Source organism: Gymnoscopelus microlampas, assembly GCF_963454915.1.
Source record: "Gymnoscopelus microlampas genome assembly, chromosome: 1".
Lineage (NCBI taxonomy): Eukaryota > Metazoa > Chordata > Actinopteri > Myctophiformes > Myctophidae > Gymnoscopelus > Gymnoscopelus microlampas.
The window spans coordinates 33,508,308-33,525,041 of record NC_139962.1 but is presented as its reverse complement, the minus strand read 5'-3'; the positions used below and the strand labels follow the sequence as shown (position 1 = coordinate 33,525,041).

Genomic DNA, 16,734 nt, shown 5'->3' with positions numbered 1-16,734 from the left:
TTGTTTAAGTGTGAACTTAACCCCTAACTGCTCCCCTGGTGCTGTATTAATTCCACACTACTCTTAATAGTTAGGATGGATAAATACAGAGGACAAATCTCATGGTGAGAAATACTCACCCCCCCCCCCCAAAAAAAAGAATAAAAATAAATAAATATATATATATATATATACAGTATATATATCGACTGCTGCGTTCTTTCTCTGCAATATTCTAATGCTTATTTCGTGCTCCGTTGTTTGGAGTGTTGCTGTGTCGTGTGTGGGAAAGATATCAGACATATCAGAATATCTACAAGCTCACAATGCATCTTCCGTGCCGCACTGTGAGCTTGTAGATCGGCTATTTTTGGTGCACAACACAGTGTATGACAAAGTATGAATCGGCTTGGTCTTATCGTGAATATTTGGTCTGAACTTGGCATAACTTGCACAGAGGTTCATGGATTTGAAATCTCTGCAAAATAGGCTTAATTTACGGTCTTAGAAACCAATGGCATGACGCTGTCCATATTTTTGAGTGGTGCCGAAGGCAACCACTCCTATACATGACTTTGTCTGTGTGCCCGTATGTATGTATGTATGTATGTATTTCTGTCCACAAACATTGCTGACAACATCAATACGGGGGTCAATACGGGGCTCATCAAAGGCACCACTCACTTCACACAGGGTGTGATTTTTGAGTGGTGCCGAAGGCAACCACTCCTATACGTGGCTTTGTCTGTGTGTCCGTATGTATGTATGTATGTATGCCTGTATGTCCGTGTGTCCACCAAGCTAACATTGATCAAGCATCACGTGACACGTGACAATATGTTGAAAGGGTGTGCTTTGATTGGCTAGCGAGACGCATGACGAAATAGAGCCGTATAAATAGGTGTGTCACTTTGAAACATTATTTACATGTTTCAAAGTGACATCAGTGCCATCAGCCAAGCTAACATTGGACATGTTAGCTTGGCTGATTGAACATGTTAGCCAAGCTAAGCAAGGCACCACTCACTTCACACAGGGTGTGATTTTTAGCGGCGCTGGTGCCGCTCTATACATAGTATAGAGCGGTCCTGCTCTATACCTGGCTTTTCCGTCAACGTTCTGATTTGTCAGGTCTGTCAACGTTCTGATTGGTCAGGCCCGCCAAGGTTCTGATTGGTCAGGTCCGTCAACGTTCTGATTGGTCAGGCCCGTCGAGGTTCTGATTGGTCAGGTCCGTCAACGTTCTGATTGGTCAGGCCCGTCAAGGTTCTGATTGGTCAGACCCGTCAACGCTCTGATTGGTCAGACGCGTCAACGCTCTGATTGGTCAGGTGCGTCAACAAAGTGATTGGTCAAGCTTCACGTGACACATGGCTATAAACACATATCGATGACAAAATGTATCAAAGGCGCCGCTACCTTCACACAGGGTGTGATTTTTTTACACTCTATGGCCTCACCCAGCGGAGTCGCTAGCGGAGTTACAAGGATACAATCCCGTCAGCTTCAAGGGTGTAGCACATAGGCAGATAAAAATAGCAGATCTACAAGCTCAAAACGCGTCGCACTGCGATGCGTTTTGAGCTTGTAGATCGGCTATTTTTGCTACCTTTGTGTGACATAGAATGGCGAAAAAAGTTAAAGTAGAGACAGTATATGCAATATGGCCCTCTGGAGTGAGTGTGGAAATATGGTGGCCCTCTCCATCATCAAAGTTGCCCACCCCTGGTTTAAGTGGTTAAAAATCAGGACACATCAGCTGCATAATTGCCGATACCAATGTCGACAAGAAGTCAAATAATGGCTGATAAATTGACCAAACCAAGAGATGTGCCAGGCTCTAAATGAAGCCACTCACCTCCAGCGATGTGCCCATGATGATCAGCAGGTCGGCCAGGGGGAAATCTTTGATGTACTTAAAGAAAATTGTCTTCTTATTTTTGACAGGTTCAGGCATCCGTGCACTCCCATACTTTATATTCAAACTTCTTACAATCGTGTGAGACTTTGGCACAAAACTGAGCTTAGCATATACATTTCAAGAGCAGACATGAGACTAATAAATAAAACGTACTTTAATTGAATCCACATAAACACATCGGTCCTTCATTCTTCCCATGCCCACATGAACATACTGTCAGTTCCATAGCATATTGAAACTTAATTAAAACTGTCCATAAAGAATAACAAAAAAGTCACTTACATTTCATAATTTCTTTGACCCACAGGTTTTCATTTTATAAATAGCACACAAGAAATGCTGTTTACTCTGCATACACTGTTTGATTTTTGAGTGACTGATAAATACCGAAAGATCTGAAAGATTTAACTGCATGAAAGATTTGTGTCACACCTGATACAGTATATTTGTGCAATGGATATCCAGTGGCTTAACAAATGTCCCCGACATTCCCATCAGGAATGGAGCAGCAGTTGTCAGAGAGGTTAGAACAATAAAGTCAGATGAATTGAGTGGGTCAATTCTTATCTGTTTTGAGCTCTGATTCCAGTCATTATAGGGCCACGCTTCCAGGCCTGATTTAAAGGATTGGTCTCACTCTTGGGTCTTCTTGGTAGCCTGTATAGAAGATATGCATTAAATATATCTAAGGAATTCTAAGGACAAAAGTCCAGCATGTTGCATTAACAGAACGTGCATTAATGCAAATAATAATAATAGCTAAAAAAGAACATTGTATTATAGGGATGGGAGAATGATCCTTTGTATAAAGTTCTTGTGACTATCGAGACAAAAGATTATCCATGATGACATTTTATTACTGTGACCGTTTTCCAACCTAACTGCAAAACTGGTATTTACATCTCCATCTTCTACATGTCCCATGAAAAGTGAATTGCAATAATGCAATAATGCATGTATGCAAGTTTGTCATACCTTGTCAGATGCCATCAGGGCATCCAGTTCTTGTGTCCAGCCAAGGGCTTCGGCCAGGGCCTGTACCCCACTGACCACATCACCTAGCTGCACTACATCGTTTAACCGTCTTCCCCAAGCAAAGGGCCCCACCGCATCTCTGTTGATGAGAAGACGAGGAACTGATCCACGCACAGCTCCTGCTAGACTGGCAAAGGGCTCCACCTACAGTACAAACGATGAACAGTTCAACTGACATACAGTATAGAATGTATTACTTTACTAGATTCTATAGAACTAGAATATTTTTTTAACCAAGACTTTTATTTTCAAGTTATCCTGAAAATATGGATAAACAAAAAACCACACTGTATCGAGATATATATTATATATTGTCCCAGACATTGGTGGTTCTATTGGGTGGCATAGGCCGGCAGCTGCCGGTGGTTAGCCACTTAAACCCCAGCATCCTTATTGAGGGGAAGACCTTCGCAAAAAGTAGCAGATACTGCACAAATACTGATGATATATTATTGATTTCAGCTGTTACAATTCCAAACATGCAAACAAGACCCGCTTTAATTACTTCAGTCTATATTAGTAGCTTAATGACTAGTATTAAAATTCTAGTGTCTTTTTTATGTCCAATGTATTTGTATTATAAGTTCATAAAGTTAACATAAGTATAACTAAATGCATTTGAAATTAAATTAAAAAAATACTTTTCAGGATTCCAATTCAAAAATAGCAAAAACTAAATTCTGGATTCCAATTCAAAAATAGCAAAAATAGCAGATCTACAAGCTCAAAACGCGTCGCACTGCGATGCGTTTTGAGCTTGTAGATCGGCTATTTTTGCTACCTTTGTGTGACATAGAATGGCGAAAAAAGTTAAAGTAGAGACAGTATATGCAATATGGCCCTCTGGAGTGAGTGTGGAAATATGGTGGCCCTCTCCATCATCAAAGTTGCCCACCCCTGGTTTAAGTGGTTAAAAATCAGGACACATCAGCTGCATAATTGCCGATACCAATGTCGACAAGAAGTCAAATAATGGCTGATAAATTGACCAAACCAAGAGATGTGCCAGGCTCTAAATGAAGCCACTCACCTCCAGCGATGTGCCCATGATGATCAGCAGGTCGGCCAGGGGGAAATCTTTGATGTACTTAAAGAAATTATGTGGAAGCTCCTCGCCAAAGAAGACTATATCTGGCTTCACAATCCCCTTGCAGGTGGGGCATTTGGGGACGGTACCCTTCATCACATCGGGCTAGAAACAAAAAGAAATAGGGGTGCAACAGTTCATCAAACTAATTGATTTAATCGAATATAAACATTAATCGATAATGTTATAACATAACTGATATTTTGGGCATGTCATTACAAGCGAAAATGCTCAAAGAATTTAAACAATTTTTAAAATAGCGATGTAGATGTAGATCTGCTATTACAAAGTATAAAAGAGGGTTTAAGTGGTTAATCGATTCAAGGATTTTTTTTTTTAAACACAATCCAAAAAGGAACCATTACAATTATCACTAAGAAAATAATCGACAGTTGCAGCCCTACATAAAAATACGCCAGGATATTAAACTGTACAGAATTGTTATTCAACTCACACGTAGGTCCTCCCCACTGTAGTTCCTTAGACAAACCGTGCACGTAGCCGTGGCGAACGTACCATGAGCCTCCACTAACTTCTCAGGAGGAATGCCTGCCACTGGAAATACAAGCACATGTGAACATGAATATCACTTTTGGGTGGAAACCTTGTATATCCAAAACTGTTACTTTTCAGGGAATGGAAAAAATAACAGACAGACAGACAGACAGACAGACAGACAGACAGACAGACAGACAGACAGACAGACAGATACCGTAGATAGATAGATAGATAGATCATACATCTCTCCAACCCATCAATGTTCTGTGTGTACATCCTGAGAAGCAGGCCCTTGTCCTGAAGTAGACGGACAAAATAGTGTGTGATGTTAGGCTGGTAGTTGCCCGGGTACAGTTCTTTGGCCAGAGCAAAGAAGGGGTTGGGGTTTTGATGGAAAAAGTTGATCTCAAATATGGCTTCGGCGTAGGGCAGGTTATACTGCTGGAGGTTGTCATAGAGACCGCTGCCTGGGGATCTGTGGTTGGGGGAACAGGGAATACACACTTCAAAACACTATTTGCCTTGTGACCTGAGATGGCCATATTGTTGCTGTCATGCAGAAACCTCGTATTTCCATATTGCACCATTTTTTCCATAAATGAATTCACTATTTTATATTTCATCGCATGACAGTGTTGTACAAAATAGCGGAATTAGGCAATCTACAGGTTCAGAACAGGGTAGCATTGCCACATGCTGTGAGCTTGTAGGCTTGTAGGCTATTTTATATTTTATTGTACGACAACATCGCACAAAGTAGCGAGAACAGTCCATCTACAAGCTCACGACATGTCACAATTCAACATATTGTGAGCTAGATTGTCTATTTTCTCTATTTTTGAAAAATCTTGGAAACATTTGAACATTTTCACCTATAATGCCCAAAATAGGGACACCCGGTTGAAGTGGGTTTTATAAATATATATAACCGATTCTGAACCAATGAAAAGTATTAACAAGAGCTTGTGACTAAATAATTACTATATTGGAATTGGATTCATTGGAACACAGTCAGGTTCTTATTTTCATACAATGTTTCAGCCCGACAGCAACTTGAAACGCAAATGTATGTTTATATGAGAGGTTGGTGGCATTACCTGAAGTCTGGAATGCCACTAGGTGTGCTGATCCCAGCCCCAGCCATCACCACCACCCTCTTATACTGCTGCTGTCTGATGCTCTTAGCCAGGTCCTCTAGGGTGGTCTGCTTGGTGCCGGGACCACCACCCCCTCCGGAGAAAAGTCCCCGTCTTCCATTCCATCTGTGGTGAAACAACATATTAGTGTTCACCACAGTGCAATGTAATGAATTACCTATTTGCCATCACCTTATACCAGAAAGTTTGTCCTTGTGCATTGTGGTTTGTGTTTTAATGTGAAACGTGTATAACAACAATAAATCTGCCTCCATTATTAATTGATTTCAAAATCTATACACAATATGAAGTAAACACTGAAAGCACCAGAATGATCAATTCAATGAAGAGATTGTCAAATGTCATGGATTCAAATTGGTATGCTATTAATCATTAATAAGTACCTGGATAGAGCTCGTTTGAGCAAAGCTGCTGCATGCAGATGTAGGTTCTTCTGAGCAAAACCTATAACAAGAAGAGCAGTGATGGTACATTTACTTAAGTACTGTACTTAAGTACACTTATGAGGCATTTGTACTTGAGTATTTCCAATTTCCAATACTTTTACTTGTGCTCCACTACATCTCGCATCCAAATCATGTACTTTTACTCCACTATTATTTGAAAGCTTTAGTTACTAGTTACTTTGTAGATTTTTATTATTATTACAAAACATACAATAATCACTTCAGCCCTAGATATATACATTTAGGCCATTTGAAAATAGCAGATCTACAATTGATGCCAATACTTTTGTACTTGTAACTGAGTATTTCTATATTGCAGTATTGATACTTTTACTTAAAACATGTGAGTACTTTTTCCACCACTGAGAAAGAGCATGCAATATTAGGATAATATTCAGAGAGACCGGTCCTTGTTTTATCAGTCAGCCATCTTCATTCATCCTTATCTCTTATCACAACAGAGCATGTCTCATAATATCACAGCATTACAAACTATTGCTACTTATAGCTTTTCAAACTAAACTAAAGTAGTTCCTAACCTTTCACTGAGACGGGTCTGAGTCCTGAGCTTAAACAAAGTAGAGAAGGTAACGCCATGAGGACATATAATAATGTATTATTATTATTATGTTGTTATTGTAATAATGAGCTTTACTAGTTCATGCATGGAGGTTATGTTGACAACATGCAGGACAGCTCACGTTGACGTCGTGACGTCATGACTAGCGTAATAGACGTAAGTATTTCTTCTGAAGTTTTTTTATTGACAAAATATCAACAACATATCAACATTACAATTACAAATAACAGGACAAAATGCAGTTACAATACTAGAAAAAGAATTAATAAGTATAACAATAATAAGGCTTTAAAAACAACAATATTTGGACGTTGGTTAGCAAATTTGGTACAATGAATATGACATTTTGCAAATAATACATGCCGAATATTCAATCTAATAGAGTTTGAATTTATGAAATTATTAAAATCAATCCAAAAAAATGAGATTTTAAATACATGAGAGATATTATTTCGTCAACATTTCCACAAAAAGAGTGTGCGCGAGACGTAACACGTAAGTAGTACAAAAGCTCAAAATACAAATAAAAAGTAATATAATTGAAATATTCGCTACATATTAATACACAATGAACAATGAAAAGTCTTTGAAAATATATGTATTTTTTTAATCGCTTACTCTGCAGAACCCTGCGGGGTTGTCGCAAATCTACCAAAAGAACAGATCTACAAGCTATGAACGCGTCACATCGCAACGCGTTGTTAGCTTGTAGATCTGTTCTGTTTGGTGACGTACTCGTTTGCGACACTGCTGGTTGACAAGCACGATTTCTACTTCGCCGTACGGCGGTGTCGCGCTGGGTAAAAATGGCCGATCTAAAAGCTCACAACGCGTCGCAGGAGCTAACCGCTGTGAGCTTGTAGATCTGCTATATGTGCTATTAGCGCGACACCGTCGGGCTTTATACGGCAACAGCATAATGTCGCGAGACGGGGCGGAACTCTCCGGTCTGACTACACGAGATTCCAAACATCACATCACATCCAGCATCAGTCAGTTAGCTTTAGCTCCGTGGTTAAAGAACGATCAAATAAACCGAGTTGTTGAGATTTAGAAAGTGTAATAATTCATATTAAAAGCCACAATGAAGGACGTGTCAGGATTCCTCAAGCAGCAGCAGAGCAGCAGCTCCACGCCGGAGATGGCGACGGAATGGCACGACCTGGAGGAGCTGTACAACAAGAAGTAATGCTAACTGCTGCTAGCATCTACTGAGTCATTGTAGCTGTTTTAGATCATAATGTATTGTTTATATATTGTCAGTGGGGGAAGAAGTACTCAGATATTTTACTTGAGTAAAAGTAGCAATACCATATTATAAAAATACTCTATTACAAGTAAAAGGCCTGTTTTCAAAATGTTTCTTGAGTAAAAGTACAAGTGTTGCCATCAAAATATACTTGTATCAAAAGTAAAAGTACTAAAATATTGAGCTTTTCAAATAGCCGAGGTATAATATAGGGCTAAAGTGGTTGATGTATGTTTTATAGTGTAATAATTAATATTTGAAATGTAATTAGTAACTACAATATTTTTCTCTGAGATGTAGTGGAGTAGAAGTAAAAATATTGAAAATTGGAAATGCTCCAGTAAAGTAAAAATACCTCAAAATTGTACTTAAGTACAGTACTTGAGTAAATGTACCTAGTTACTTTACACCATTGTATATTGTTAATATTCTTCACAGTGTCTCCCCCAAACATCTATTATTAAACACCTGACACATATGGCAAATAATGGTTGTATATGTGTTTCTTAATAACGTTAAGAATGAATATCGTTATAACGTGAAGTATTGTTAAAATCACTTTTTTATGAATCCACTTTTTATTGTTGACGTTGGGACAGTGTGTTAAGATCATTTATGTCTAACTAATGGGACAGTGTTTTCAGATGATGTATTTGTGACTATTTGACAGTGTGTATTAATATAATGTGTTTGTGTCTATGCCGGTTCAGTGTCTTAAGATAATTAATCATGTTTAACTATCTCTCTTTCCATCACAGATTGTGGCATCAGTTGACATTGAGGGTGACAGAGTTTGTGAAAGATCCATGTTTCAAAACAGGAGATGGCCTCATACAGGTAAATGCAATAAATCATTTGGTTTTATACTTGATACATGATACAGTGGTGATAGAAAAAAGTATGTGCAATCAACTTTACATTTAATTGCCAGTGTCCTATAGCAAAGCATACACTTTAACCCTTTAACCCTTTGATGTCTCACTTTGAATAAAATTATGCTTTTGCATTTCAGTCCATTCCGTAGAAAACAGAACTAAATTGAATATTCCAGTGTAGTGAATCTAGCTGCTGCAAGCAATGTGGGAATTCCACCTTGTAATTTCTAAGTTCTTCATTTACAGCCCTATTCATGCAAAAGTCCTTATCGTTGTATTAAATGACGACAAACTAACCAGTATTGCACCTCTATGGACAGATTGGGTTGTCCTCTTTGTCTCTGTTAAGTCTTTGTTTCATAAAAATCCAACGTTGTCATGTTATGAGCAACTTTCTGTCAATAAAGTGTTATTTTTCTGTGCTATGCACCTGTGAGCAAAGTGGTTTTGGGGATCACTCGTTTTAAATCACTTGATGTCCTGTGTACCACCATTTTTTAAATGTCGCATATATGCAGGACGTTGAGTTGCTTGAAGCATAACAACAGTGGATTCTTATGAAACACAGACTTAACAGAGACAAAGAGGATAACCCAAGCTATCTGTATAATTGGTGCAATACTGATGAGTTTTACCATCATTTAATACAATCAGATTGGACCTTTCTGTCTTGGAAGGAATTGCAATTTAGACTTTGGATACTCTACTCTCTACTGTGCAATCACCCAGCTCCTACTAAGGAGCTTAAAAATGCCCATGACACTCTGTTATTTCTTAGCAATGATCTCCATAATCAAATGAATGAAGAGAACCAACTGGTTTGACTTGTATTTATATAAATTTGTTCCACAAAAAGTTCACAATGTTTTCAACTACTAAAATCTAAAATATGTTAAAACAAAAGGCTGCACTTTGGTAGAGGTTTGGGTTGTGTAGTTACCTTGCCATTTAACTACTGAAGATATCCCACCAATATTTGGAGGTACATCATGGCAAGGCAACTACACAATTCAAAACTCTAGCAAAGTTTAATTTAGATTTACTACTCGCATTCAAACCACTAGTTCATGGGTTATAGCCCTCTGAGCATTGTTGTAGTAAGTTGAATGATTATTAATTCCGTCAATTGATTATTGATCAATTTCAAATGATACATTGTCCAAATACCAGACTCTATATAGGAATCTGTGTTCATCACTAATAAGATATTCAGTACATTTCTCTCTAAAGATTGTGACACTTGTTGTTTCAAATCTTCTTCCAGCTGTACGAAAACTTCCTGTGTGACTTTGAACACAGGTGAGGGGAATCTGACCAAAGTATTATTCCTTTCTCTGAAAGATTTCAATTGTGTTTACATTTACATGGTAGATGTCTGTTCTTCTGTCAGTAATTTTGCCTTTAAAAACCTTTCAACAGAATCAATCCATTATCCTTGATGGAAATCATACTCTACGTTGCTAGACAGATGACAGGTAAGAAGAACTACCTGCAAAATGAGATGCTTTAGAACAGTTTTTAATTAAGGACCCCCATAACTGAGTGTTACAGATTAGTGGAAACCCCTCAAGGAAACCTGAGGGTCCCTGGACCCCACTTTGAGAACCACTGTCTTAGAATGTTTAGGAAACCTAACCCTATTTTTTTTAGATTCGGCAATTCTTTTTACCCTAAATTTAGTCATTTTGCCAATTAATTCCACCCCACACATTTCTGTGTTTTGCCACTGCTATTGTACCGTACTAGAGTTTCAGGTCTGCTACGTGGCCAAACCTAGTTTAAAGTGGTCTCCATTCTTGACTTTATGCTTTAGCCAACCTCCTGATTGAGTTGACTGTGACCTTACTTACCCTATTGGGGTGAGCCTATCATTGCATAGTGGTACCCTATATAAACGTGTGTGTATGCCCTTTTCCACTGTATACAGTATGTCCTGATGAAGGTCTGAACAGGCCGAAACGCTGACGAGCAATAAATTACCAAGTGGAACTTTTTGCAACTTTACCAGTATGCAGACTCTATTCTTTTTTTTCAAGTTTGGGACATCCACCATCCACCACAAGGCAATAATTAATGAGATTGGCTCACCTGCTAGTGAGGTACCTTTGGGGGGGACATAGCTTCTGTCCTTATGCAACATTGCCCTCTGTCAGGTGCTGCCCCAGCCTGTGGGAATACATGCAGCGACAAAGATCACCCTCTCTGTCCAGCTTCCCTCCCGCAAACATGGCCAATTGTGTCCGTATAGATGCTCGGCCGGATATCACCCTAAACTTTGTTGACTGGGGTCACCCAGGACTCTGTGTGGCCCCCTCCTTTTTTTTAACCTCTACACCAAATATATACACCAAAAATAGCATATCTGCAAGCTCACCACATTGTAACCTTGTAGATTTGCTGTTTTCACATAATGTTCACCCATTATATCATATCAAACACGTTGCGTGTTTTTACTGGTTAAATAAAGGTTAAATAAAAAAATAAAATTATGACAATAGGGATGCTAAGGTTCATGTTGTTAAGCAAATGTTCTTGTTTCCAGAACCCAAAGATGCCATCACTTTCCTTGAGAAGACTAAGGACAAGGTAAGTAGTTGCCATGCCAACACTTGACACTTATCAGCCATTGTCACATTTTCCAAACTAATTTTGAGTTTGATTGCAGGTAAAAAGCTGCGATGAGGCACTCATTCTCTGCAAGACATCTATTGGCAGTCTTAAACTGGAGATCAATGACCTTCCCGCCACAAAGGTAAAAGCCTTCATTTTCTACAATGGCCCGCAAAATTAAATAAAACCAGCATTCCAAAGTTACTGAATCTTATGCAATTTTTCCTCAATTCTGTCACAGAAACTCATTGAAGAGGTTGAGGAGATGTTGAACAACTTGCCTGGGGTGACGTCGGTCCACGGGCGCTTTTATGACCTCTCCAGCAAATATTACCGCATCATTGGTAACCATTCCTCCTACTACAAGGATGCCCTGCGCTACCTCGGCTGTGTAGAAATTAAAGACTTGCCAGGTACTGTTCAATGTGATTTGTAATAATGAGGTCTCTTAAAAAAGAATAGTCTGCACACTGGTGATGCTGAAAAAGCTCTGCCGTATTTTCATTGCGGTGTCAACCTTTCGATCTATTCAGATCTTCATAAGGACATTCAAAAATGTCTCTGCCTTATATGTCCAAAACTGTTTCAGCATTCAAAAATAGCAGAAGTAGCAGGTCGACAAGCTCAAAACGTGTCGCTTCACGCCGCGTTTCGAGCTTGTAGATCTGTGACTTTTGATGCTGTTATGTGACACTGTAGTATGATCAAGTAGGGCATTAATTTACAAAAAAACACAAAGTTAAAATATAGAGATAAGAAGTTTCTGCCCGACAGCAACGATATGTTCATTTGTGAGCGCTTAGTATGCTGTCGGGCAGAAAACTTGCATGTCCAAAACCCGTACCTTTTCAGGAAATGTGTTCCATGGGATCCAAGTCACAAGCTCTTGTTAATACATTTAATTGGTTAAATATTTATAAAACCCATAGACAGATTTAACTACTTTCAACCTGTTCTCCCTATTTTGGGCATGTCATTATAGGCAAAAAAATCCAAAATGTTTCATAAATAGACAAAATAGATCTATGAGCTTGTAGACGCTGTCATACCTCCAAGTATAAAATAGGGCATTCATGTATGAAAAAAAGAATATATAATATATATATGAATATAAGGTTTCTGCTTAATATGTGATACGATGTGCATTACAGCAGCCATGACTAAGAGAATGTTAATTGAATATTGTTCTTCACCCACCAGAGACAGAGAAGCAGGAAAGGGCATTCACATTGGGCCTGGCTGGACTTTTAGGAGAAGGAGTTTACAACTTTGGAGAATTGGTAGGAATTGTTTGGTCTGTCTGTGATGCTCTGTCTTCACACACACTCCTAGATATTCTTCAGTCTCTTAACATTGCAATAAACACAGATGTTATAATATTGTTTTTGCAGCTCCAGCATCCGGTGCTGGAGACACTGAGGAACACGGACAAGCAGTGGCTCATTGACACACTGTACGCCTTCAATGGAGGAAACGTGGAGAAGTTCCAGAGCTTCAAGTCTGCCTGGGGCCAGCAGGTTACCCATTATTCTATGATTATACAAGAATATGTGTATTTATTGACGCATTGAACTTTGGCAAGTGTCAATGATTTGATGAAGTTGCCGATAATTAATGGAAACACTCGGGATAATCAGAATCGTGGGTCCTTGAATGAAGAATTACATTGTTGCTTTTGCATGTGGACTACAACATTTGCCAGTAATATGGTCAGCCTCAACAGTTTACCGGTTTGTTGTCTTTCCCTTTCCCAGCCTGACCTTGCAGCACACGAGGCAAAGCTGATGCAGAAAATCCAACTGCTCTGTGTTATGGAGGTGGGTGACTTTCCTTCAAAGCAGACATTTTCATAGCTTATCATATTAGAGCTACTGTACATTAAGTTCTTTCCTGGAAGAATTTGATTTATAATTGCTCCCAAAATCAAATCATATCCAAATTGGAGCAGTAACAGGCTGGCATGCAGTCGTTCACTTCAAATGCATGTCTATTTGAAGTTTGCATCAAAAAGAACAAAATCCTCTTCCTCGTTACTGACTTGAGAGTTGGCAATATCCAAATGGCTTTTTATTCCAAAATGCTCAAGCATTGTAAAATGTGTCTCTCTCCAGATGACTTTTACCCGTCCTGCCAACCACAGACAGCTGACTTTCCATGAGATCGCCCAGAGTGCCAAAATCCCTGTCAATGAGGTGTGTCTCTAATCGATCCGCCAATAAATCCTTTGGCCCTGCTCAGCATGACTCACTTTGATCAAGTATAGAGAAAATGTTATCCTCTCATTGTTTCTTTGGTGTGTTTAGGCCGATACAGAATGGCTGGTGAGCTGAATTAGTGTATGTTTTAAGATTTCCAAAACCACATTCTCAGAAGTTATTTAATTGTATTATTACTAGTGGTGTAAAGTAACTAAGTACATTTACTCAAGTACTGTACTTAAGTACAATTTTAAGGTATTTTTACTTTACTGGAGTATTTCCAATTGTCTATACTTTTACTCTGCAAATATTGTACTTTTACAATTATTTGAAAACTTTAGTTACCAGTTATTTTGCAGATATAAATTATTACATTATAAAACAAACATTAACCACTTAAGCCATATTTTATACATCGCGACGTGTTGTGAGCTTGTAGATCTGCTATTTTCAAACATTTTAGTACTTTTAGTTTTGGTACTTTAAGTACATTTTGATACCAATACTTTTGTACTTTTACTCAAGTAAATTTTGAATTCGGGACTTTTACTTGTAACAGAGTACTTCTACATTGAAGTATTACATTTGAGTACTTTTTTCACCACTGATTACAACCCAAGAACTATGGACTGTCAGAAATATGTCTATATAGAAGTTGAAACAAATGTATACAAGAATGACATTTATATTACTTGTAAATGGCTTTACCCAGTTTAAACCAACCAAATTTATTTTAAAAATACAATTTTACCCAAATGGCCTCAAAATGAATTCCCGCCTGGCTAAAACTGTTGCCACTCAGACATTTGTCTCAGTGTTCTTTGAGATTAAAGTAGTGCTTGGTTTATGGCAGGTTTGACTTTGAACTGACAACTTGGAATAAAACATTTTTAGAGGCCCCAGGCCTGGCTCAGTATCAGCATCAGAACTCATAGATTTGATGCTGCGTAGGAACAAAGCCATGAAGGGGAACTTAAAACAGTTGGTATTGATACATTGTAACTGCTGGTAGGGCTGGGTGATACGACTCCAAATCATTATCAGAATTATTTCAAACCTTTAGCGATTACGATTAGTGAATGATTATTTAAAGCTAGAAAAAGTGCAGTGAAATTAGTCGATCTACAAGCTCACAATGCGTCGCAATGCATTGTGAGCTTGTAGATCTGCTATTTTTGCACACCACCATTGTACAATAAAGTATAACACAGGGTTAAGTGGTTAATCAGACTAATCAATTTAGTCAATTATAAAACATCTATTACAATCATTTTATTATACTAGACCATACCCGGTCGGCGCAGCGCATCCGTGGGGGGATATGCGCACATGATCTGGCAACCCGGGAGGCAGTTCGTCCCATAGCTGGGCAGCCCCGTAACCATGGCGACAGTGTTTGACACAAAAACGCTAATAAGAAGCTGAGATTTGATGAAATTGAAAAACGGGCTTCACAGTTGCGTTCAGATGGTAATGGTCAATGGCTGTGTGCAAAATCAGAGCAATTGGTCCAGCCAGTGAGGAGAACCGGGTATCTTCACTCACGTACTCACCACCACTACAGAGGTTACTAGAATTATAGTATGATTTGGTTTTAACCCATTAAGACCTGAGACCGATTCTACAAGTGCCTTCTAAATCTAAAACAGTTTTCTGAAAAACATATGTTGCTACAGTATATATTTAGCTCAAATCTAAAATGTCACTGATGCTTTCCCGGTTTTAACCCATACAATCCGGGAACGCATCTCTGTCATTTTAGATTTCTTTGGCTAAAAAATAGCAGATCTACAAGCTATGAGTTTGTAGATCTGCCCTTTCTTTTTTAAATCGTGACATTTTTGAGAAATTATATAATGAATACATTTTTTTTAAAGCGAACATTTGTAACTAAAAACTTTCCTTCTGGAGGTCCCTGGAAGAAAATATTTTACACATTTTCGCTTTTAAAAATATATATATATTCCAAATAGCAAAAAGTTTCACGATTTTTCAAAAATAGCAGATCTACTTGTATAAGCTTGTAGCGCGGCACTCGGTGCCACGCTATGAGCTTGTACATCTGCTATTTTTCGATAGCCAAAGAAATCTGAAAATGACGCATGCGTTGCCTGTCTTAATGGGTAAAGTTGGTTATTGGTTCTAAATATCGTTTTGATATATATTTTCGATATATTGCCGAGCCCTAACTTTTGTGTTTGATGTGGTGCAGGTGGAACTTCTGGTGATGAAGGCTCTGTCCGTGGGCCTGATTAAAGGCAACATTGATGAGGTGGACCAGAAGGTACAGATGACCTGGGTGCAACCCAGAGTGCTGGACCTGCAGCAGGTAAACACTCACACATCTCTAGGGGTGCAGCTGTACATTGAACTAATCAATTTAAATTATTTTGAGAAATTATTTGAGCACATCTGGCAGCTGCGCTGCCAGATGTGCCATCAGAGAGAACATTTGTCTGTTAAAACGCTCTTACCTTTCAGGATTGCATGTGTCATTATGAGTAATAGTCTCCTTTTTGAAATGCCGTTTCAGGTCAAGGGGATGAAGGACAGGTTGGACTTCTGGTGCGGTGATGTGAAGAATATGGCAATGCTAGTGGAGCAGCAGGCCCATGACATCCTCACCTAAGGATCTGTTTCTCCTTCTGTTCATCAACAAAAAATAACATTTCTCTATTGAGAGGAATGTTGCACTCAGCTTTTGTTTTACTTTTCTTCATTTTGTTTTTCTCTGTTTGATGCCATGTTCATTATTCCTGTGTTACTATAATCATTTGTACACAGTAGTAGTAAATTACACATTTTGCAAATAAAAGTTATGGGAACATTATTCTCACATCTTGGATTGAAATGATTGTCTTTGCAATATAAGATATTGTATATCCTAAGTGGGTTAAGGATTTATCAAATTGGATATATTTTATTCTCCCAACATCAAGGCAGTTTGTCTCAAAATCGGAGATTATTTTCTTTTCTTTATTAAAATTTATACTTAATCCAGTTTTGTACTGGCTGAGAAGGGTAGGGACGGTACTAGTAAACTTTTATTCGTAAACACTATTCTGTTAAATGTGGCATTGTAGATCTGCTATTTTTGAG

At 38.5% G+C, this 16,734-nt stretch overlaps 2 protein-coding genes across 2 annotated transcripts; one reads left to right on the top strand and one right to left on the bottom strand.

The window, feature by feature from the left end:
• Positions 1-2,074: 2,074 nt before the first annotated feature.
• Positions 2,075-6,794, bottom strand: sirt3 (sirtuin 3). The gene is made up of 8 exons (XM_084052895.1): positions 6,663-6,794; positions 6,061-6,121; positions 5,618-5,782; positions 4,763-4,995; positions 4,477-4,577; positions 3,966-4,127; positions 2,876-3,079; positions 2,075-2,557 (listed from the first exon to the last, which is right to left on the bottom strand). The coding sequence occupies exons 1-8, from the start codon at positions 6,718-6,720 to the stop codon at positions 2,534-2,536; spliced, it is 1,008 nt and encodes a 335-aa protein (XP_083909021.1). The 5' UTR covers positions 6,721-6,794; the 3' UTR covers positions 2,075-2,533.
• Positions 6,795-7,651: 857 nt separating this feature from the next.
• Positions 7,652-16,465, top strand: psmd13 (proteasome 26S subunit, non-ATPase 13). Its single transcript, XM_084060812.1, has 13 exons — positions 7,652-7,888; positions 8,711-8,789; positions 10,092-10,126; positions 10,247-10,302; positions 11,370-11,413; positions 11,493-11,579; positions 11,679-11,850; positions 12,638-12,717; positions 12,829-12,954; positions 13,192-13,254; positions 13,549-13,629; positions 15,848-15,964; positions 16,169-16,465. The coding sequence occupies exons 1-13, from the start codon at positions 7,788-7,790 to the stop codon at positions 16,262-16,264; spliced, it is 1,137 nt and encodes a 378-aa protein (XP_083916938.1). The 5' UTR covers positions 7,652-7,787; the 3' UTR covers positions 16,265-16,465.
• Positions 16,466-16,734: the final 269 nt, after the last annotated feature.